This window comes from Pseudochaenichthys georgianus, chromosome 13 (assembly GCF_902827115.2).
Source record: "Pseudochaenichthys georgianus chromosome 13, fPseGeo1.2, whole genome shotgun sequence".
Lineage (NCBI taxonomy): Eukaryota > Metazoa > Chordata > Actinopteri > Perciformes > Channichthyidae > Pseudochaenichthys > Pseudochaenichthys georgianus.
This window is the reverse complement of record NC_047515.1, coordinates 26,821,168-26,843,136: the sequence shown is the minus strand read 5'-3', so window position 1 is coordinate 26,843,136 and position 21,969 is coordinate 26,821,168. Positions and strand designations below refer to the sequence as shown.

General features: G+C 39.6%; 2 protein-coding genes across 6 annotated transcripts; both read right to left on the bottom strand.

The window, feature by feature from the left end:
* Nucleotides 1-980: 980 nt before the first annotated feature.
* hepacama (hepatic and glial cell adhesion molecule a) lies at nt 981-8,079 on the bottom strand. Its single transcript, XM_034097794.2, has 7 exons — nt 7,811-8,079; nt 5,052-5,399; nt 4,517-4,798; nt 3,101-3,191; nt 2,539-2,606; nt 2,081-2,151; nt 981-1,799 (listed from the first exon to the last, which is right to left on the bottom strand). The coding sequence occupies exons 1-7, from the start codon at nt 7,905-7,907 to the stop codon at nt 1,437-1,439; spliced, it is 1,320 nt and encodes a 439-aa protein (XP_033953685.1). The 5' UTR covers nt 7,908-8,079; the 3' UTR covers nt 981-1,436.
* A 3,413-nt stretch (nt 8,080-11,492) lies between these two features.
* On the bottom strand, nt 11,493-20,632 carry nrgnb (neurogranin (protein kinase C substrate, RC3) b). Of its 5 annotated transcripts, none has more exons than XM_071205193.1 (7): nt 20,526-20,632; nt 20,114-20,316; nt 19,638-19,717; nt 19,489-19,532; nt 17,088-18,888; nt 13,405-13,606; nt 11,493-12,056 (listed from the first exon to the last, which is right to left on the bottom strand). In XM_071205193.1, the coding sequence occupies exons 2-7, from the start codon at nt 20,265-20,267 to the stop codon at nt 12,001-12,003; spliced, it is 2,337 nt and encodes a 778-aa protein (XP_071061294.1). In that variant the 5' UTR covers nt 20,268-20,316; nt 20,526-20,632; the 3' UTR covers nt 11,493-12,000. The 5 variants fall into 5 exon arrangements, with proteins under 5 accessions (XP_071061294.1, XP_071061295.1, XP_033953914.2 ...); XM_071205194.1 differs by having other exon boundaries at nt 13,451-13,606; XM_034098023.2 differs by lacking the exon at nt 17,088-18,888 and having other exon boundaries at nt 13,451-13,606.
* Nucleotides 20,633-21,969: the final 1,337 nt, after the last annotated feature.

Genomic DNA, 21,969 nt, shown 5'->3' with positions numbered 1-21,969 from the left:
CTACACAAAACGCTTTTATTTTGAAGTAATGTACTGTCTCTGAAGTGCCTCCTGTAACAAGAGATCATTTGAGGCAGTGCAGTGGACAAAGACATAAATCAGATACTTCTTACTTTGTTTGTTAAAAGGTGTTATTTTATCTTCAAATTGTATGTGCGTCTTTCAAGTCTGTCATTAGTGTTACTCATTGCATAGCCCTCGGGGTGAACATTTGAATGGGAAAATGTATTGTATTGAAGAGTTAAACGATTTTGATATTGACTGAAGCCATATTTGGTCTGACACATTGCAGCCATTTTGTTAAAATGGTTGTGTTTTCTCCAAATTGTCACTGGTGTTACCGTCAATGGTGTTACTCTTCTTCCTGGTAACACGTAACACCATGACGTTCATATATAAATAAGCTTTGTATATTGTATACAAATAATAAAAATACTTTAAGCTAGTTAAGTTAGTTATTGCTATTCAACAGGTTTTAGATGTGTTTAGAAGGAATATATTTCAGCAGATTTGTATTGTATCACCCAGATTCCACCTTTTCTGTAGAATGACTCTGTTAAAAGAAAATGAAACGGAGGCTTCACAAATACATTATATTCATGACTCCTCTTAAATTTAATTGGCTCACGTATTCTAAATGTTTTTTTATTTGTGATTCTGATAGAATTATAGGTTCAACCACAGCTTGATCGCCATTGACCTAATAATGTCAAGTGTCAGAGTAAGAGACACATAACTGACCTCATTAGGTTACACAAAAGGGTAAAACGGTGGTTAGACAATGACAACATAAAACATAACTTGCTAAATAACTCGTAACAAAGTGTGGATTAATACAAGTAATTATATTACTGACAACTGCGCTCTGAAATCCAGTATAATATGTGGGCGACCTCTAATGGACCAAAAAGGAATTACGCTTCAACTCAAGAAAAGCAGAGTTGTGGTGCAGAATTTTACAAAATAGATGACAAACTACAAACTATTAAAACTGCTTTTATTACCTCAGGTTATACAGTGACCTAGTGTTGAATAAGAATACACCTTGTGGTTTAATTTTTGAACAAAAACTTAACTCAAAAACATTAACTTACTTACAGGTACTTATCAAAAGGAAAATACATAATTAACCAAGAAGAAAATGATATACCAGAGTTGAGAAATCTTTACTGTTCAGCATAAAATACATGATGAACTACATGGACAGAATATATTTATTTCACTTGACAGGATATCATCAAAAGACTAATGAAATATTGTGCATAGCCATAGAGAAATACATGATAAATAATGGCATATGAAGACATAGAGTTAGCTGAAAGTGTACATATCTCTTATCCTAGTGCATCAAATCCATTATACTTGTGTGTGCAACAGAAGACCGACAAACTACAAGTGTACTTTACATATCACAGAATGAGAACATCAGCCACTTGTCAATGTGGTGATGGACAGCGAGTCTGATCAACAGGGTCTGCACTCTCTGACTCTACAGGCAGGTGGCTGGTTGGGATGCCTATTGGTGGACGGACCTTTCTGATTGGGCTAAAACTGCGTGGAGATGAACCAGGGGAGTGAGCAGGGGACCGGACAGGACGTAGGGGAGGACAGGGGAGGGGTTGTGGGAGAGGCTGTGCCAGGTGAGAGGGGCTTCGGGGATATCTGCGGGGGGCAGACCATACAGGCCGCTCAGATCTGTTGGAGGAGGGAGGAAGAACCGGATTATGGGTAGCAGGGATATTCATTTCTGAATGGATGGCGACATCACCAGAACTCTCTTCCAAACGCTCCAGAGTCTCCTGAAACAAATGAGGAGGCAGATGTAAAAAACATCCTCAGCTGTGGTTTAATATGTGCTTCTCATTTGAGTGAAGCAATGATATCTAAAAAACAACAATCAAATGACAAAAAACACATGAACTGAGGCTCATTGGATGGTACTGTAATGTTGGTCTGTCAGTCAGTCAGTCAACCACTTTGGTTCAGACCCAAATATCTCAACAATTAATTGACCAATGAGAGCAGTCAATGGCTTATATAGACTCTAAATGGAAATATAGATAATAAAAGAGTGACTTACATCTTCATCAAGGACATAAAGAGGCATGGGACTCCTTCGACCAAGTGTAGTTGGTTTTGGAACAACATCAACTGCAAAACAAATACATTTATGTTATTTGTTTAACACTGGGGAACGTTACTTTGTTGAAAAGTTACTATTATAAATTCATGAATCACAATCCTATTTCTAGAAATACACTGTCATTCTATAATATAGTAAGAAACCATAAGAAACGCAGTACTTTGCAGATTAACCTGCTGCCTTCTTCTTTATTACACATTAACAGTAAAAAAAATGTACAATAATTTTTTTGTAACCATGCTGTACTGAAAATATAGGTAAAATAAACTATATAATCTAATCGTTCTTTCATGTTGTCTTTGTTTTGTCGGTTAATTACAACATACAAAAACCAAATATAAATGTGTTCTTTAAAGGTGTATACTTTAAAGATGATTAACTGTAATTGTGCTCACCATCATGGCCAATATCACTCTGCTCCAAATAGATCGGAGCTCTTTGGGGGATGGGTTGATGTTTCTTTCTACAGCAGGAAAAAACACATTTAGAAAAAACATTTAAAACCTGCTACTAAATGCTAGTTTTTACGAGCTACAGGTCACTGTGTTTATTAGTTGTTCGCCAAAGGTTCTCAAGTTTCAAGGTTCTTTATTTGTCATACGAACATAGCTACAGAATAGTTATGTCGATGAAAATCTTAGGTCACAGGCTTCTCCAACAGTGCAACACAATAATACAGAAAAACAGAAAAATATAGCGCAAGTAAATATGAAAAAGTAAAAAGTAAAAAAAATGAAATAATGAAATAAGAGTCTATATGCAAGCTATTGGAATGATATATTAGATAAATAGATAACTAATTACTAAGTAGCAGATGAATGTTATGGACTTTGAGCTATTTAAGATTCTAGTCACATCCTCAAGTGCAATATCAAAGGCAATGAGAGAGAGAGGAAGAAAGAGAGGGGGAGAACGAGAGGAGGGAATAGAGCAGGGAGAAGAAAGAGTAGCTCTCACTTGGATGGTTTCCAACAGGCACACACCGTCACCAGGGTGATAAGGAGGAATATGCCCCCGGTGGACAGGATGATGTATAGCGAGCTCCGTCCTAAACCAGAGTGATACATAGAGGTAGACAAGGACACAATGAAGAAAGAAAGAGAGAATGAAAGAAAGACAGAAGAAAAAAAAAAGGAAAGGTTAGTTTAAATAACAGCAGGGCAGTGCAGTTTTCCCCTCAATGAACAGCTTACTTACTTACTATCTTTGACTCGTGTATAACTCCTTGATTTGCTTAACATATACAGTATTATTTGTACGTAAAACATGTTTAAAACTATTCCTATTTTTGTCTTTGTCAGCGTCAGAGTAAAGTTATCTTCTGACTTTTTTAACATGCTTTTCCTTAGAATAAAACTTAGGCAGGATATGGAACATGCGGAACATTTGATTTTGTATTAATCTTTTACATTGCATGCCAGAGCTTTGGAATGTACTGGCATGAATAATGTGCAGTGAAGTAGTACATTAGGGTAGTCACTTTGAGTATTGCATGCAGAGGGAATAGAGAGCAGTTTGAGGGCCTGTAGCTGTCTCCTCATGCAACACATCATGGTACAGCAATAATGAAGTCAGGATTACTGAGGTCCACTGAGGCAAAGCGTCCTCCCCACCTGCCTTCTTTATCTGCTCGCTCATCATAAATAACTGCACATTCATTGGATTAGACGGCCTCTCCCTCTCTGCCTGACATGTGGTCCTATGCTGGCGCCCAGTAACAGCCGCTCTGGGCCAACTCTGCTGCACTCCCAGCCTGGATTTGCACTGGTTGTAAACAACATTGTTAGAGGGATAGGCATTCATGTGTACGAGTCAGCAAGAGATGATAATTACTTTTGTGAGCTACTGAAATGGATAATTGCTTAACAATGAGCTAAAACATAATCATTTTCATATGGGTTGGTATTTATTGGAGCCAGTGTAGGAATGTTGTACATTCACTCTGTGCTGTTTTTATGTGGAACATTATGGAACATTTCTACTACTGCACTACAATGTTGTTGTGTACTTGTTATTCCACTACATGCATTTGACAACTTAAATTGCTAGATATTTTGTAGAATAAATATTTTCAAGCAAATCACATCATCATCTCATAAAATATGATTTACATTTTTAATAAAAATTCACTAAAGTATATGTTATAGTGGACATTTAGTCCAGCTTTAGCGGCTGTAACATTAAAATACTGCTTACACATTATTGATTCAGTGAAAATAATTCATTATAACAATTTATGACAGTGTGACACGGTCATTCTTCATGTTATTTGACCCATTTTTCGCAATGTAATTTTCCTTGAGAAACCCAAAAATACGATATAATATATGATCTCTTGCAGAACTCAAGACACCGTCATTACATGCCACCTACTGTAGACAGTGAGCTTGACAGGCATGCTCTTCATGTTGCTGATGGGGTTGTCCACTGTGCAGGCGTAAATGTCATCATCTGACATCCCAACGCGAGAGATGGTCAGCGTCTTTTGGTCATGTGAAAGCAGCAGGCGTGTGTCATTAGTCAGCACCTTGCCTCCCTTCATCCAACTGTAGATGGCCTTCGTGCCATTATCATGGGTACAGTGGAGGTTGAAGTGCTCGCTGTACTCCAGGACGGACAAGGACATCATCTGGATGTAAGGTTTGGACACAGGCACTGAGGAGGGAGGACAGGACAAAGATAAAGGTTTCTTGATGGGAAATATTTGCTGATATGAGAGTGTGGTGGACCAGTGGTTATATAAGAAGGACATAATAAGTGTAGTGTCTTAAAACTTAACTCCAGTACACTCAAGATTGTGTATTTTCAGCTTGTATTGATGTTATTTTAGCTCCTCACCAGTATCGTGCTCATATATTTTTGAAACATGGAAGAACCAGCTCTTTAAAAGGAAGGTCATACTTCATACCATCCACAGTGAGCTCAACGAAGCGCTCTCCAGTGAAGGTGTCATCTGTGATAGAGATCTCAACTTCGTACGCCCCTTCGTCTGACAGCTGCAGGTTGTGAAGCAGCAGTGAACCATTTTCAAACACCAGGATACGATTGCGGTACTCCGGCCTCAGGTTCCCTATGATGTCTGTTCCTATGGACTGCACAACAGTGATAGGTTTCTCTTTCTCCCTCTTAAGCTGCCATTTAATCACAGGCTTATCAGAACTGCTGCTGGAGTAGCTGACTGACAAGAGGGCCACTTTCCCCACCGTGCCCCTCACCACCTGGGTTTGGCTGGTCACATTCACACCTGACACCTCACCTGGAAACAAAGGCAAAGAGACGACAGTGAGGTTTTGAATTCAGGAGCAGAGGGGAATACACAGATACTGAAGGGTTCTTGGGGGACACAGAGTAATCTTGCACCATTATATGCTCTACCAGCAAGCAGAGATTAAACAAATCAAACATTCTCACATAGTGAAACAAAAGAGGACTTATTTAAAAGCACAATAATTACAGCTACACTAATTACTACTATTACTGCGAGAACAAAAAGCAGAGGGTCTTCGGTACAATGACATTGTACAATAACAAAGTACATTTATGCACTGCTCGTACAATATTTAGGTATACTAACAAAACATATACAACAGCCCAACATTTCCCATCAATAAGTTGGTTTAACTTTTTAAACAGTCAAACCACGTAAAACACTGAAGTACATTTTACACGTTGAGATACCCATAATTGATCAAATCAAGCTTGTTCTATTGCTAATTGCTGTTTGCTGATTGATTGCTGAACACAATCACTCACGCACGCACGCACGCACGCACGCACGCACGCACGCACGCACGCACGCACGCACGCACGCACGCACGCACGCACGCACACACACACACACACACACACACACACACACACACACACACACACACACACACACACACACACACACACACACACACACACACACACACACACACACACACACACACACACACACACACAAGATGGTCTAAATTATCAAATGTGGAAAAAAGACTGCACACAAGTCCAAAGTAGTTATCCAGTGTTTACATCTAATTTTGATTTAATACACGCATTAAAGGGGGCTGCCTTTGTCCTCACTTTATAAGTCATTATAATTGGAAAAATAATGAATATTTTTTTCCATTATGCCAACACTGCTTAGCCAGTAGTTTTTCAACCACTACTGAGACTTTGCACAGCTTTATAAAACATAGTTAAATCTCCTTTTCATCCAAAATTCACTTTTATTTACCAATTGTACATTCCATCTTACTGACTTTAAATAGTTTGGATACAAATTAAATGTATTTTTATCAAACTATTTGGGTAAACAGATGAATTTATTCGAAGACCAATTAAGTTAATCTGTCACTGAGTGCTTTACATTTTCACGCCTCGTTTTTTTCTTGGTTGCAGGCTTGAAGAATGACAGCCATTAGTCAGCTTGCTGTATGCTATGTATGCTAACAAACTCATAAGCACGCATGTTGCTTTTCACTAATAATTGCTTTGTTTCCCAGAAAAACTCCCCCCAGGAATTTCCCAGGGCCCCTCGTTGTGAGCTAGCAATACTCTAATTCTGATTTGTGTTACCCAATTATGCTCCGCCTCCCACAGGGACACAGGGATAAGGTATTATAGTGTAAGTCACATTTCATCCTTTATAGAAGTGACCTGTCTTGGAAACCAAACACAGCAAAGCTATTATGTTCACAGCGGAGGTTACTATAACTCAGCTGTGGCCGGACACATGGAGGTCTAATCATTGGCTGCAGGCCTTTGAGGGGCATCCTACTGTTAGGGCCTCAGTGATAGAAAGATCAACCGAGAGGAGAGAGAGTGTCTGCACTGTTCACTATTCTTTGCAGCGAGGCAGTTAGCGGGGCATCGCCTCATTGCCGTAGTAACCATTTGGTCCGCCTGACAGGGGTTGCCAAGGCAATAAGACAAAGGACATGATTGTTGGAACTAGTTTCCTCCCTTGAAAAGAGCGAGAGAGTGCTAAAGAGGGAGTGAGAGGGAGAGAGAGAGGGAGAGAGAGAGAGAGAGAAAGAGTGAGTAAGTCTTTGTCACTGGTGAAGTTGGAGATAGACACAGGATCCAGTTATTACCAAAAGCTGGCCTTGTCGGGTAAACTGGCTCCATGGTACGATCATAAAATTATTTTATTAAAATCACACTCAATAAAAACCAAAATCACCAAATACATTTTGACATCCCTTTATCCCTGAAATGAACTCATCCAAAGCTTCCACACTGAAGACAAAAGCAAGCCCTGCCCTATTCACCAGTCCTGAACAAAACTTGATATCATCACACTTAACCTACATGCCCACTTCTGCACCTACAATGGACCCTCCAGGCTCCTTTGAGCTGGAGATGGGGGCCCAATAGAGAGCACAACCCATTAACGAATCAATTGTGCCACCTGCCCTTGGAACACAAGGACAAGAAAAAACTTCAGCGACTAATTTAACCTGGATTAACTTTGCTTTGAGTTTTGATTAGTTTTTGAAGAGACACACGAAAAAGATTAATTGAAAGGACCCAGTTAGGGTTTTGTTTGCTTGTAAATACACAGCGAGAATATTTTAAATCAAATTTCACTTGTTTTGTTGCTGTCAGAAAGATAGCTCAGTCTCAGTAAAGATTTCTTATCCTCTTAACTCTGGATAGCAATCAAATGTTTGAGCTTACCTGTGAATAGGAGGAGGAGGAGGCCAAAGAGGGTCAGTAGCGGAGGAATGTCAGTTAAACTGTCGCCGTTAGAGGAGGTCTTCCTCTCTACCTTCATCTTGTGTCCTGGGCAGAGTCTTTCTCCCACTCAGTGTGCATGGTTTATCCACTCTGGGCACGTCTTTGCGGCTCAACTCTCTCAACTGCCTGCCTGCCGCTCTGGCCTCTGCCTGGTCGCACTGAGCCCCACTCTCCTCACAGCACCCCAGTCACAGCCAACAACAGCCAACTGTGTATGTGTGTGTGTGTGTGTGTGCGTGTGTGTGTGTGTGTGTGTGTGTGTGTGTGTGTGTGTGTGTGTGTGTGTGTGTGTGTGAGAGTGAGTCAGACAGAGACATAGTGTAGATGAGCTCCTCTCTTCCACTCCATGTTGCCCTTTCAGAAAGGAGCTCAAAGAATATACTGTTTGCTTTTTTGGGGGCAATTATGTACATATTAAAATGATTGTTTTTTAAAGTTTCTCACAGCAGCTTAAGGCTAGGAACTGTCTTTTTTAATAAATAGTTTTTCAATACTAATAATATTGAGTAACTTAGCAAGAATTTCTGCTGGAAAAAACTACTACACTTCAGCTCTGGAGACCACTTAAAGCTCTGCAATGTCTGAGTCTGAATAACAACTCACTTCCCCCCTCTTTGACCCACTTTTGTCACATTGTGCAAACTCCTCTGTGGACCGGAGCCTCACAATAAACGCACAATTTGTCACTTGGCAACCAACCCTTCTGTCGAACCACCCAAGCACATGCAACCTTGAAGCATTTTGCTGCTAGATGCAGAGTACCTGTCAGGTTCATGATCAATGTATGGTACTATACCTGGAGCTGAAAGCTACATAATAAGAAGAGCAACCAATACAAATTCTAAACAATTGTAATACCTTATTTGTCCTCTAGGTGGTGTAGAAGGTTGTGAAATGAAGAAGGCAATGCTTAAAGAAAACAGCCATCATATGTTTTGACATCAAGGTTGGGGCTTTTTCGCAACAGTATTTTTAATTTTTTTCCCCCTGACATTAACATCCAACATGCATGTGGAAAACTGAAAATAAGGTTAAGCAGATCAGAATATCCTCAAGAGAAGACTCAATTTAAAACAATGCCTACAAAAAGATAAAATGCAATAATTTCAATTATACATTCATTCATTGCCTTGATCCCCTGAAAGATAACATACCATTTCATTTTGTGTAAATAACTATATCAAACATGATGCTGTGTATAAAATCCCAATATGTCACTTTGTGTTGGCTTTTTAGGATTTAATGTATGAAGAAGTGTGCACTGATGAGTCAATTGCATTACAACACATCTTTCCCACTTTAGGAAAGCAGTCTTTTGTTTAGTTTTTTCTTGAGAGCATTTTGTTTGCCCACAAAGGGAGGTTTTATGCAGAGGAGGAAACATGTTTGACAGAAAGCTGCAGGAATGTGGGAACAGCTGATGTTCACTACCCCTCTCCCAGGGCTCAGACTGCTGTGTAGTAGGCCATCAAAGCTGAACCTCTCCCCTCCACCTCTGCCCTTCATAAAAGCAGCACCACCCTCTTCCTCTCATCTTCTAACACACTCTAAATCAAGGGGTCTCTTTCCACTCAATACAGAAAAATAGCAGGCGCGTACACAGGGCCTGTGTGTGTCAGTCAGTTTGACCTGAAACCATTCAGGCCACAACAAAAATGATGTCATCCTGTGTGACTCAGACACAAAGGTTTGACAAAATACATCTTAACAATGTGATACACCGTGTTGCTGATACCACATGCCTTGTGATTCCTTTTTTGTGAGCAACAGATGGTGACGAATGTGTAGGTGTTGTTCATGCAGCTGTGGCATTAAAGTCGCCTCATTATCGCTAAGTTGTGTAACCTACTTGGCATTAAAGATACGGTTTCTTCTAAGACGGTGAGGCTGATGGCATAACCACTGGAAAGCAGATATAATTGTGCCTCCTGCTGTTTGTCCTAGCTTATTCATCTCTAATGATCACCCGGGAGACGAGAAAGATCTTTCCTCTGGCAAGATGTCTGAGAAGGAACCCAACATATCCAAGCTGATCCTTCACATTATCTAGTCCTAAAATAGTTCACAATTAGCTTGACAAATTGTCTCAGGGAGTATTCTTTTCTTTTCTGTCTAATGCTGCACTTTTCAAACTCAGACTTTGTCAGATGACCCACATGACGATGAATTAAGTCACTAACCAACACGATTTCAGGCTTTTTTTTTGTATATGGTCATTCTCCTGACTTGCAGAAATCAATCAAGTGGGTGCTGTGCTATGTTTGGAGGTGGGCAGAATATTGATTGTGTGTTGATTGATTGTTCACCCACAGTCATTAAAGAGACAGCAGAACGTGGCCATGGCACCTCTGAGACTGAGTCGGATAAAAGAGAGAAGCAGTCCATATAAAACCCATAGAGGATGTTCATGAGAGCGCGGCGGAGGAGGAATGTCAGCCTGAGATGGAAATGCTTTGCAAAACCACTGAGAGCAAGTGTCATGTTGGTTGTCCTATCTCTACAGCTGGTGACACAAGGCCTGTGTATGTCGGTGTATGTGCGTGTCTGTGTGTGCAAAAGAGAGACAATGAGTGACTTGAGTGGGATCTGCATAAGTGCGGGTTGTGAGGATACATTCGCAGTTTGAGTTTGTGCAGAGCGCTGTGCGGCTCAGATGTGTGTAGGTGGGCTGTGTGGGAGCACTGGGAGACTGAAGATGCTCAAGTCTGTTTCTCATAAAGTGGGCAAGATTGCCTGGGCATATGAAGCAACATTTGTCTTGTTTCAGCCTTATTGCAATAAAGTTAAACCACAGAAGTATTGCAACAATATTAGGTGCAAACATCACCCAGTGTGGTTACTGTCTATAACAATGCACTTGTTGATAAGACACATTTTTAGAAATTAATGCTTTCAAGGCTCTCCAACTGTGTACAATCTAATTATTTGAATGGCTCCTTACATAGCTATTATTATGAGTACAATCCCAATGAATGTTTAGGGTAATTGGCAGTTGTGAAATGAGAAATGAACAAATGTATGATATTAATTCTTCATGAGATTTCATGTACAAAAGAGCCACACGGGAGAACAGACATTGTTTTAGCTGGATGGAAACTGCTCTATCCAATTAGCCTTGCTTACCATATGCTCCTGTGACAAATGAACATCTCAAATTGAGATTGAGGTGACAGACGACATAACAATTGTGTTTGAAAGGAATAAATAGTTAACCTCTGCTTATGAAGTTCAAAACAGACATTTCATTGTATATTTATGGTCGATTTATTAGTGTAATGACATGACTCTACAGCAATTTCATCAAGGTACTAGTTAACTAGTTTTGAAGCATGGCGGAAAACTTTGATAGTGAATGTCACACACTTGATACGTCAAACAGCTAATCTACTCACACAACAATGGAGCATACTGAAGCAATTTCTGATAACTTAAAGCTGTGCCAAATACACCTGGGAATATTTTTGTTTTGTTTTAATGCATGCTTAATGTTCCGGAAGATCTGATTTTTAGAATATGCCTTAAAAAGTGAAAAGAAAATCAATTTTAATGTGATATAAAAAGAAACGAATTGAGATGCAATGTGAATAAAGTGACATTAAATAAATAGATCATACATAGCTACTTCTCTTTAGATGTTTTAATCATTTTTGTAAGCAAGTTAAATAGGTGAATAATAGTCAAGATACAAGCACAACATAAGCAAAGCAAAAGAGCAAATAATTTAAGCCACTACAATGTCTAAAGCTGATGCACACAAAGTCTTCACACAGATGGTATGAACTGATCCATCCGATATAAGCCGTGTTTAGCATTTAGAGGACATTCATTTTCACATTCACAGATCGTCAATCTAAAAACTAGCACACTACCAGAAGTTTCACAAGTACATGCAGTGAGTTGCAAATTCTGGGTCAAAGACATCCGTACTGATGATACTGCTGAAGAAGCAGAGAAGGAGTGTTAAAGTTCACGAAATTCACATATCACACCCTACAAACTGCGGGTTCATTTTCTACTGCTAATTTGTGTTGAAAAATTAAATTACTCCTGGGGTAAAAAGACGTGCCAGCCAGCGTACGCCAGCCATCTCTCTTCCTCTCTTCCTCGTCATCCAGGTCAGGACAGGGGCGTCACTGCTCTGGCACAGATGTGTCATCTCTTTCTACTGCCCGCGATCCTCCTGTCTCTAAAAACAGAAACAGGCAAGGCCTAGTTAAAACACTGCAGAGCCGGGGGAAAAAAAGCTTTTATATACGCTCTGTTATTTAAAGGCTCCAATGCATAACCACAGACTGTAAGGTTACTTGTGGGTGGATATATTTTAAAAGCACACTTCAAGTTGCTTGGAGGTTTTTCAAAACGAGAAATCTATTTATAGAATTGATTTCTAAGTTTTGAGTATTTTGCAATGCTGATAACTTGGCCGACATATTTGAAAAGCTCAAGGCCCAGTTCTGTTGTGAAGGGGGTCTTCCCCAATGGGAGGCAATGCATGGTTTCGGTCCGACAGGTCCATTAATTCTGCCTGGCGCTATGAATCATATACTGTACCTAGAGCACCTGGTGCTATAAATACATCTCTAACTGGGTTAGGGAGAATCATTGACGAGAATCTCTTGTGTCAGCCATGTCCTCAAAGAAAATGCTGCTTTGTCTTATAGGCAAAGGGGACATTTTTAGGGCTAAAAACGTCGTCTTACTTCTCAAAAGATCTGGTAAACATGTTACTTTAGTGGATATCTGAAGAAAGTGTGCTCTGATTGAAATTATACTATGATGATGATTTTTTTAGAGATAAAAAGAAAGCCTACAATCTTATCTTAGTGCAATCTTTGCTGGTGTTGAAACAGTTAACACACTCAGGCGAGGACAGCAAACCATCATCAACTGAAATCTGAAAGCATTTTCATGTCCGTGTATAACTAGGAAAACCTGTTTACCATTGTGAGGATGTAACTTGTTATATTTCACGTGAACCGAACTCTGACAAACATCTTTTCTCTGTAGTGATCTAACAGCTCACCTTCAAGCCGGTTCATTTATAACCCTCTTTAACAGAATCTTTAATTGAGAGATTCAATCATCTATTGCTGGAGACTATATGGGTATTTAAACGAGTCACTCTGTTATGTATTTCATTAATCACACTTGGGCTTAATCATTTATAGCTTTTAAATGGTTTCTTCTCCAAGAGTGAATAACAGTTAATCAGTTCGTGCTCCTGCATTATGTGTTCGGCTGTGAGAAAAAGCTAGATTCCCGAAAATTCTTAAAATGCATCTCAGGTAAAATGCTCAACTATAACATGCACAACAACAAATCGTGTGAACTTATCCATCTTATGTATAATATTTTAACTCTAAGTCTATGGTCGAACAAGCAACATATGCTCTGTTTCGCTTACCTTTCTTCACTTACTTTAGTTACAGCTCCTGATGGGAGCCTCTGTTACCATCCTTACAGTCACTAGCCATAATGCCCTCTTTAATGGCATTATGTGTCCTACTCTTACCCCTTGGTTCTACACCACTGACCTGTGTCCCCCTGGCTGCAGTTCAGCACATCCCCAGTGCTGCTCACCTCCTCCCCTTCCGCTTTGTCCTCCGGCTTCATCTTCTTACGGGTCATGTGCCCACGGAAGCCAGCCTGGATCTTGGCAGCAGCCCTGTTGGCCTCAGGGTCATCCAGGGGGATGTCCATGATGTCCTCCTCCTCGTGGGGCCGGCTGCAATCCTCCTGCAGAGAGGGACAGAAAGAAGTAGGCTATCACAGAAGGGGGGCCATATTAAATGATCGTATAAACATGTTGATTTTTCCTAGAATATTGGTGGATGAAACTAACACTCAACAGATTGCAATACCATATTTTGTTAACTGTACACGCCACGATGCTATCTTTTAGACAGCAAGTGAAGTGCGCTTGCTGCCGAGTGGCTCATCCTTATTACATGACTTTGACAGGGCTCTTAGGAGGTCGCTAAACAACTTTCCTTCCATTTATCATAACCCTTCTGCGCTTGTGATGTAATACACTGATGTAGTAGTCAACCTATTTTGTATTCTTTGTACATACGCCGGCAGAAAAAGCTTTTTTTTGTTAAGGAACAATTATGACGTGAAAGATTGCATCCTGATGATTGATTTATAACTTATTGTTCTAATTTCAATTAGATCATATGGTTAAAAAAGCGTTTTAGTCAAGAGAAAAACACCTAGTTTTCTGCAACCAAGGCGGAAATGGGACAACCCATCTAAAAATGCAGCTGTTAACACCAGCAGCATATTCAGTGACTGGAAATACAGCATCCACTGTCCCGAAGGAAACATGGGGTAGGCGGAAGAGAAACTCTGGCTTGTCATAAAGTGTCAGTGGAACAGCACTAAGGCTGTCAACAAGTTATGTAAACACCAATTGAAAATGTGTAGAGAACACATAAATGCTACACCCCTTGCTTTGAGGTATAGACACAGATTGACATTTCACACAAAACAAGCCCACTGTCATCCCACTGCCTTGGTAAAGCAATGCATCATGTCTCCAGTGAAACCCCTCCAGTGTAGGAGTGTGACCACCCACCTGTTCAGCCAGCATTCATTAGCCTCTCTGTCTGACTGCTCACTGAGCTGCCAGAATACAGTTGTTGTTGTTTTTTTGCAGTGCTGGTGCACCGCAATTCGCTAGATAAACACCTCCTTAGATCTGACACAAATTGATTTGAAATATCCTGACGCAAATCTCATGTTATATTTTCCACATAAAAAAAAGGTTTAAAGCTGTGTACAATATATTATGTGGTCAATTTTCTTAAAAAAATATATCCTGTGTGTGAAATGGTTAACATAATATACTGCTTTTAATTGATCATATACTGTCTTTAACTCTAATCGAAGAAAGAAAAAACACACATGGCAGTATGCAGTTTAAGGACAGCCACATACCTGTAAGTACCATCTGTAACCATCTGTATTACCCAAATAACCAAACCGATGAGATTTTACAAATGAAAAAAAAAAAATTCTATTAAAAAGTTAATGTGGAGCTTCTACTTACATTGTGACAGTCCATGTTTGACTCTCAGAGACGACTTCAGTCTTCAGGTGAGCTGACCTAATATGACTTATATGCCTTGATTTTTCTATGTGGACCAAGCAAAGCTCTTTTTAAATGAGTCTCCGGTATAATACAGATGCCTCACTGGCTCTTAGTAACAATCACTGTATATGTTCAGTAACACCAGCTCATGCACAGAGTGAGAGAGGGACATACAGTCAGAGAGAGGGAAGAGAGAAAGAGGGAGGACGGGAGGGAGGGAAAAGAGAGACCTCCTACAAACATGACAGCATGTGTTCCATCCTTAAGTCCCATTAAGGCTGCTGACCTACTGTGTTCACATTACTGAGTGAGCACAGCCTAAATACTTAGAAATAACAGTAAATGATACAGGCTAAATATGCGGACTACTTAAGTGATTTAAAGTTAAACAATTTGGAAAAAAGTAAAAGTGAAGAGCTGTTACAGCCTGGATACGACAAAATAACTACCACATGAGCGTCATGCAAATTCAGAAGTTGCAGTGTTACAACATTAAACTCCACAAATAAAAACAGATGACCAACTTAGAAATACTATGTAAAAGCCAGATGGTCATTAAACAATAATCGCTGACTTTCAAATTGTACTAATAGCGTGAAAATAAAACCGTGTAAGCATCTTGGACTGTTTTGCACTAGGAGGTGTTATACATTTATTAGAGGCAGAGTGAGCTAACAACCCTCTCCATCCCTCTGATCCCAGCTGGTACGGGCGCCCACGCTCCTCTGCCAGCCTCAGAGACAAGACGGAGAGGGAGAGGAACAGAAAACATCCATTTATCTGAGTTATATCTCATTAATGATTTTGTAACCATTCAAACAATATGTTCTCCTCACGCCTCATTTCACAGAGCTGTCTTGTTTATTCATCAATTCACTGTTAATTTGAAGGAACAATCACCAATGTGTAATTATGTTCACAGCAATAAATCATCGTTAATCTACTCGTATTAAAAGAAAAACCACAGTATTTATTCTCCTAAAATGATAAAAGTATAGGATGTTGGGACTTGTAAACAGTGACTTAAATGCATATACATTGAAGTAAAAGGACTATATATTCAACTGAGATGATATCACTGTATATAATGTACATTTTTGTGGTAGGTTAAACTGGAAATACTTCTGCCACTAAACAGGATCATACAGAATAGCATTGTTCTGTATGTAGAAAAACAGAAACTGCTGTTTTTACTGTTTAATCAAAGGCTGCTATTAAAGGTAGATTATTGATACAGATGGTGCCTAGCAACTATCAGCATCACCATCTCCTATTAAATCCATGACGGCACTAACAGAGTGCAGGATGGTGAGGGGTTACCATGGTAACACTCTTAGTAGACCTTCCTACACTCCCCTCGCTGTGCATTTGGAGACTCGTTGGTCCAGAAAAATCAGACAGGGCCAAGAACTGTGACAGCAGTAAAACATATTAAAGGGCCTTAATTCACAAGGCAAATTGTCCAGTCGCTCTTTAATGATGACGGATCACTGAATCAAGATTCAATCTGTGGGAGCTGTGGTAGCTCCGAGAGTAGAGTGGATCTGGCACTAACAACGCCACATTACAGTTTTATGAGCATGCAGCAAAGCAATGGCCCAGAACAGCTTCTGTAAAACACACTCAAATAAACAAAGACACCTATTTTTAGCCGAAAACCAAAGCTACCCTTTCTGCATGATTCAATTAACATGATTTTCATTGTGACCCTTGAGATTCAATTTAAAGTTTAAACCACCATCTAGAAAATGAACTATTTTGGGGATATGTTCAATCACCCAACCCTGGAGAGTCCAAGGGGGAAAAGACGAGGGCCACTGTAGATCAGACCCGTCCTTGAAGGGTTTCTTTATATATAGGCTACCTGAGACAGGAATGGGAGCAGAGCAGACTAAAGACACCTCAATCTGAAACTGTGCGAACATCTATCCTCATCCTGCTGATACAATTGGAGGAGATGTGATGAGTTGCAGATGCCTCTTTCAAAATTCAAATCATACAAGTTATGGGCCAAAACATCAGGGCCATTTTCTCATTGCAAAACATGTTCATCTATAATGTTAAAGCACATAAAGATATGATGCATCACTCATGTATATATTCTGTATTAAGAAGAAGCTTTACCTTTTCACTGATCTTGCCTTCAGGCTCTGTGGAGTCCTTTTCAGAAGCAAGTGGCACTTCGTCTTCTACAGCTGGCAGATCTGCACTTGGAGTGGGGCTGCTGCTGCCCTCTTCACACAATGTGTCCCTCTTCCCTTGTATTTCAGAATCAACTTCTTCTTCTTCTTCTTCTTCTAAAAGTCCCATTACATCTGGACCTTTCTCCGTTGATGTGACCTCTGTTTCCCCCACAGTATCCTGTAGCTGTGAGTCTACAGGTGTGCTCCGACTCTCCTCCTTCTCCTCTGGCAGATGTGTACTTGCCTCTAAAGTTTCCCTCTCGGCCTCTATTCCAGCAGTTGATATATTTTCCTGCGTAACTTGTGATGAGTGATTTCCCGCTCCACCAGCATTTGTTTCTTGAATCTCCCCGTCTCCATAACCTTCTGCAAGTCCGTCCTCTTTTTTGCCTCCATCCGTGTCTGTTGTCTCGTCCTCAGCGTCGTTTGAATTTTCATCTTTTTCACAACCCTCATTCTGGTGAAATTCACCTTCACTTATCCCTCCTGCTTTCTCATTAATATCTTCATTTTCATGATCCATTTCATTCTCTGAGTTCTCTTCATCGATGGTGGGCTGATGTGATGAGCTGATAGTTTTAACACCTTCGTGCTTACCATCAACACCACTATTATTTAAATTAGAATCATTTGTGTCTACCTTCTTGCTCATTATATCAGATTCCCTGTGCTGTCTTTCCATTTCCTCCCCTTCACACTTTATTTCCTCTACAACTCCCATCATTGCAGGTTCACTGTGGTCTTGTGTTTGAGATATATTTTGCTCTGTTTCCACTGCAGTTACCTCTTTGCACTCTTCCTCCAGTTGCATTTCTAAAAACGTAGTCTGTAAGACATCTACTGAGCTGTCTCCTGGCTGTTTCTCCTCAACCTCTTTAATCTGCTGACCCTCTGGAACATCTTCAAAGTTGACCTCGACCAAAGAATCCTCATTTGTTATAGCATTACTGACAGAAACTCCCTCTATGTGAGTTAAACTTTCATGTATAACGCCAGACGAAGACTCAGATGATGAAGCTACCTCTTCTGTTTTTTCTACTTGGTCCTCTTCTTGCTGATTGTATTCTAGGGTTTCAGAGTGAGACAATAATGATTGTACTGTATTCTCCTCAGGTTGGGGTCTTGAGCTTTCCTCATCATTTTCAGCAGTGGCTCCTTCCATTGTTCTCTCTGTTCCTCCAAGCTCTGTAGCACACACATCCACATCAGCTAGCCCAGAATATGAAAATACCCCCACTGGTTCTTCTGCGTCAGTATTAAGATCTCCTTCCGGATCTATAATCTCCATATCTACAACATAATTATTTTGTTCATTATCTCCACGTTCTTTTTCCAGTTCTAACTCCTGGGAACACACATTTGAAATTGCTTTCAATGACAACAAGTCAGTGGGCTCTAACTCAGACTGAGTATTATCTTGGTCTTGAACAGAGATGCTATCTTTTCCATTAGCTGCCCTGCCAACTTGATCAAATATTGTTTGGTCTTTCTCCTCCTCGGTCCCACTCAGATCATCTGGCTGTAGGTCTGTAGCTGGGAGCATGTTTACTGATTCCTCCTCTGAGAGTCCGTCTGCCATTGAAATAACATTTTTCTCTGTAATATCCAGTTTTTCTTCATATTCTTCCGTACTTTCACTTGAATCAACCTCTTCAGAGACAGTAGGATGTGTTGTGGAAACATTAGAGACTCCTTCTGTATGGCTTGATTCATCTTCAGTTTGGGATTCATAGGATTTTTCTCTAAAAAGTATCAATCAAAATGAAAGACTGAAGGTGAAATATTGGAAAAACTGGAAAATAGTGATGTAGCCTAGGTAATCCTTCCTCAAAACAAAAATTAAAATGCCTGATTGACTGTCTTCCTGCAGCTGGTGGCCGCTTATCTTCCAGTCCTGACCTTTCTTCTCACCCTCGACACTTTAAACCTGGAAGAACTTGAGCTGACATTTCGTGCTGGTTCAATTAATTCTCAAGGAATTATCATAAACTAATCTATTTTCATAAACAAATCGGGTTATGATTTCAAACATTTAAAAACGTTCATTAGGTTGGACAAAGCAGGTTGTTGGTTTGCGTTTTCCTTTCCTTTCCACAATTTCCTTTTTTGCAGTATTGATTTGATTTAATTCTAATTCCTAATTTTCTAATTTTCTAATAAGGACAACAAACTAGCAACCATATTCAGAAAAAAACTCACACAAAAACTCAAGATGTAACGATTAAAAATGAAAAATATATTATTTGTTTCTCCGTTGTCACTTTCTATTCTTTCCCTCATGTCCATCCTCTCCCTTTCCTGTTGATCCGCCTGCCAGTTAGAGCGTATAAGCAGAGACTCACTTGGAAATGGTCATCTTTGCTGAAGGCTCTTTTTCAGGACTAGGCTGTTGGGAAAACGAAAAACAAAATAAAGGTGTCATGATGAATAAAATGAGACAACAGAGGAAATATTTTATAGGGATGGTATGGCAGTGACTTTGAGTTAGTACCCCAGTAGCCTTGAATGCATGGTTGTTGTAGAATCTATCTTCCAGTTTAGCAGCCCACTCAGCTGGGTCGATGCCACTATCTACAAGCAAACACATTATCAATTATTCCTTTTATATTCATTCATTAATGTGATGTTCATTTGATAGGGAAATAAATATAATATACATAGAACATTGCATATCAATTATCCAATACACTTTATCTCAACATTTATAGTCACTGCCTATGTGAACTTGCACTAATTGTATTGTTTTTTTCATTTGTTTTATGTATTGTTTAATTTTTTAGTAACCTGTTACCCAAGTTTATTCTATTCTACAATGTAGCTGTGTATATGGCGTTAAAGTATTTACATCTTGAATCTAATGTTTGCTTCTATATTTGGCCATTAAAATAACAAACACAACATTACACAGCTAAACTATGATGTATATTTTTTGGATTACAGTAGTACCAATTGTAAAGTTGCAGTTACCTTCTCTTTGTGTGAGTAGAGTATCGAAGTACTGTGCAGCATATTTAGGGATGTCTTCGGGCTGATCTCGCAGGACTTCTCTGGCCAGCCCCTCCAAGATGGTGCTGAATCCTCGCGGGACCCGCAGGTGCGTGTTGGAGAAAGGTACTGACATGTTTTAGCATTCAGAGGGGAAAATAACTGCTATATCAGCTTGGGAAGACCTACAAGAGAAGTTAAAGTTGTTGTCAGTAATTCGTCTTCCTTCCTGGTGCTCAGCGTAGAAGACAAGAGAAGCTAGCTAACACTGGCAACTTTCCCCACATTACAAGCTAACGTTCAACGTAAGCTAAATAGTGCTAGATATTCGTCACCATATCGTCACTCACACCACCTGAGTTGCACAATGTCAAAGCGTTAGTCAAAGGTTCACCTGTTAACTGAAACGACATGCACTACGTATCCACCTTTACTTATCAATGTTTTGTCAAAAAAACAGTTGGCTACTGGTGTGTTTTGTTTATAGTTGTTTCTAGGCAACTGTTGTTCCTACGGACACTGACGAGGTTCAAATAACCAACAAAACAGACCACGCACATGTTGTTTTCGTTAAAATCATGTTTACAGTTGATTTGATTGAAAAGCTTTATTGGACATAAAGCATTTTTTACAGATATTTAACACGTGGAAAAAAAACGATATAATAAGAACACATTGAGAAACATTGCATATGAAGCGTATACAAAATATCAAAAAGAAGACGTGTGTTTTTCTTCTCCCTCTCTTCTTTTTGCAGAAGCGACCCCAGTCAGGCATATGTGATGACTGCATATTCAGAGTTGGTGCTCATCTTGCGGCTGACCTCCCTTGGCTGAGGGACATGCAGTCTGTCGGCTGAACGCGAGGCCTGCAGGTGAGACCTTGGTTCATCTCTCCACCACTGTAGATAGAGCAGAGAGATTGATTTAGCATGTTGTTGGGAATAGCAAACCATCCCAAGTAGGCTCTAACAATATCATTGATACAGAGCGATACAACTGGTTGTGTTATGTGGTGTATGCGCAAGTGAAAGTTACACATTTAGTCAATGCAAACCCACTTGCTTTACTGCAAACAATGTGTTTTTGCAATCTGCACACATGAACATCAATAATATAATTAAAGGTAACTAGCTTGGTACAATTTTAATAATACAAACATTCAGTGGGCTGTTTATAAGTAACACCTAGCTAACTAAAATAATACTAAACACCGTTGCAATAAATTACACCTTTTTATGCACGTTGTAATCAGTTTTTGGAGAGGTGTTTATTAGTTCATGGTCCTTTCATTGGGTTATACTGAGAGTTGTTACTGATATTCAGTCAATGCAAGTTGACATAAATACCTAATACACAGGAACAGACTGTAGCTTTATTAATACCATTCAGTATTTAAACAATCAATATACACTTAAGACGTTTTAAATTGTGATCAGAGTAGATGAAGTGAGATAAATGAGCAGACTCTATATTTCTTTGTTTTTTTGGCAACCCAATGTGATTGATGCCTACTACGCACAGTAAATCCTTATTTTCCCTTATAATTTTCTGTCTATAAAGCATAGCCAGTAACTGCTCATAAATTTAAGGTGATGTACTACATTTATTCATTGTAACAGCATTAAACTATAAAAGAGAACCATCAGTTAAGCATTATTAGGCTTTAGATTCATGTACAAGATTTACCGGTGCAGAGTTGGACTTGCTAATAAAACAGAGGAGAACAAGCTGTCTTAAAAATGAACTTTTCAGTAAGATAAAAAACGACAAGCATACTGTCTCATGAAGTCTCATTCCTCACCTCTTGTTGATCGCCAGGGGTCAAGTAGCCGACCT

Excerpts from the sequence above, each read along its gene's own strand:
- nrgnb (XM_071205193.1), bottom strand. The coding sequence starts at position 20,267 with ATGTCAGTACCTTTCTCCAACACGCACCTGCGGGTCCCGCGAGGATTC. Across the intron at positions 19,718-20,113 it reads TCTACTCACACAAAGAGAAG|ATAGTGGCATCGACCCAGCT; the intron begins GTAACTGCAACT and ends GTTTGCTTGTAG. Across the intron at positions 12,057-13,404 it reads CTGCAGCCAGGGGGACACAG|AGACAGGAGGATCGCGGGCA; the intron begins GTCAGTGGTGTA and ends TTCTGTTTTTAG.
- hepacama (XM_034097794.2), bottom strand. The coding sequence starts at position 7,907 with ATGAAGGTAGAGAGGAAGACCTCCTCTAACGGCGACAGTTTAACTGAC. Across the intron at positions 2,607-3,100 it reads GCCTGTTGGAAACCATCCAA|AAAGAAACATCAACCCATCC; the intron begins GTGAGAGCTACT and ends TTCCTGCTGTAG. Across the intron at positions 1,800-2,080 it reads TTTATGTCCTTGATGAAGAT|GAGACTCTGGAGCGTTTGGA; the intron begins GTAAGTCACTCT and ends CATTTGTTTCAG.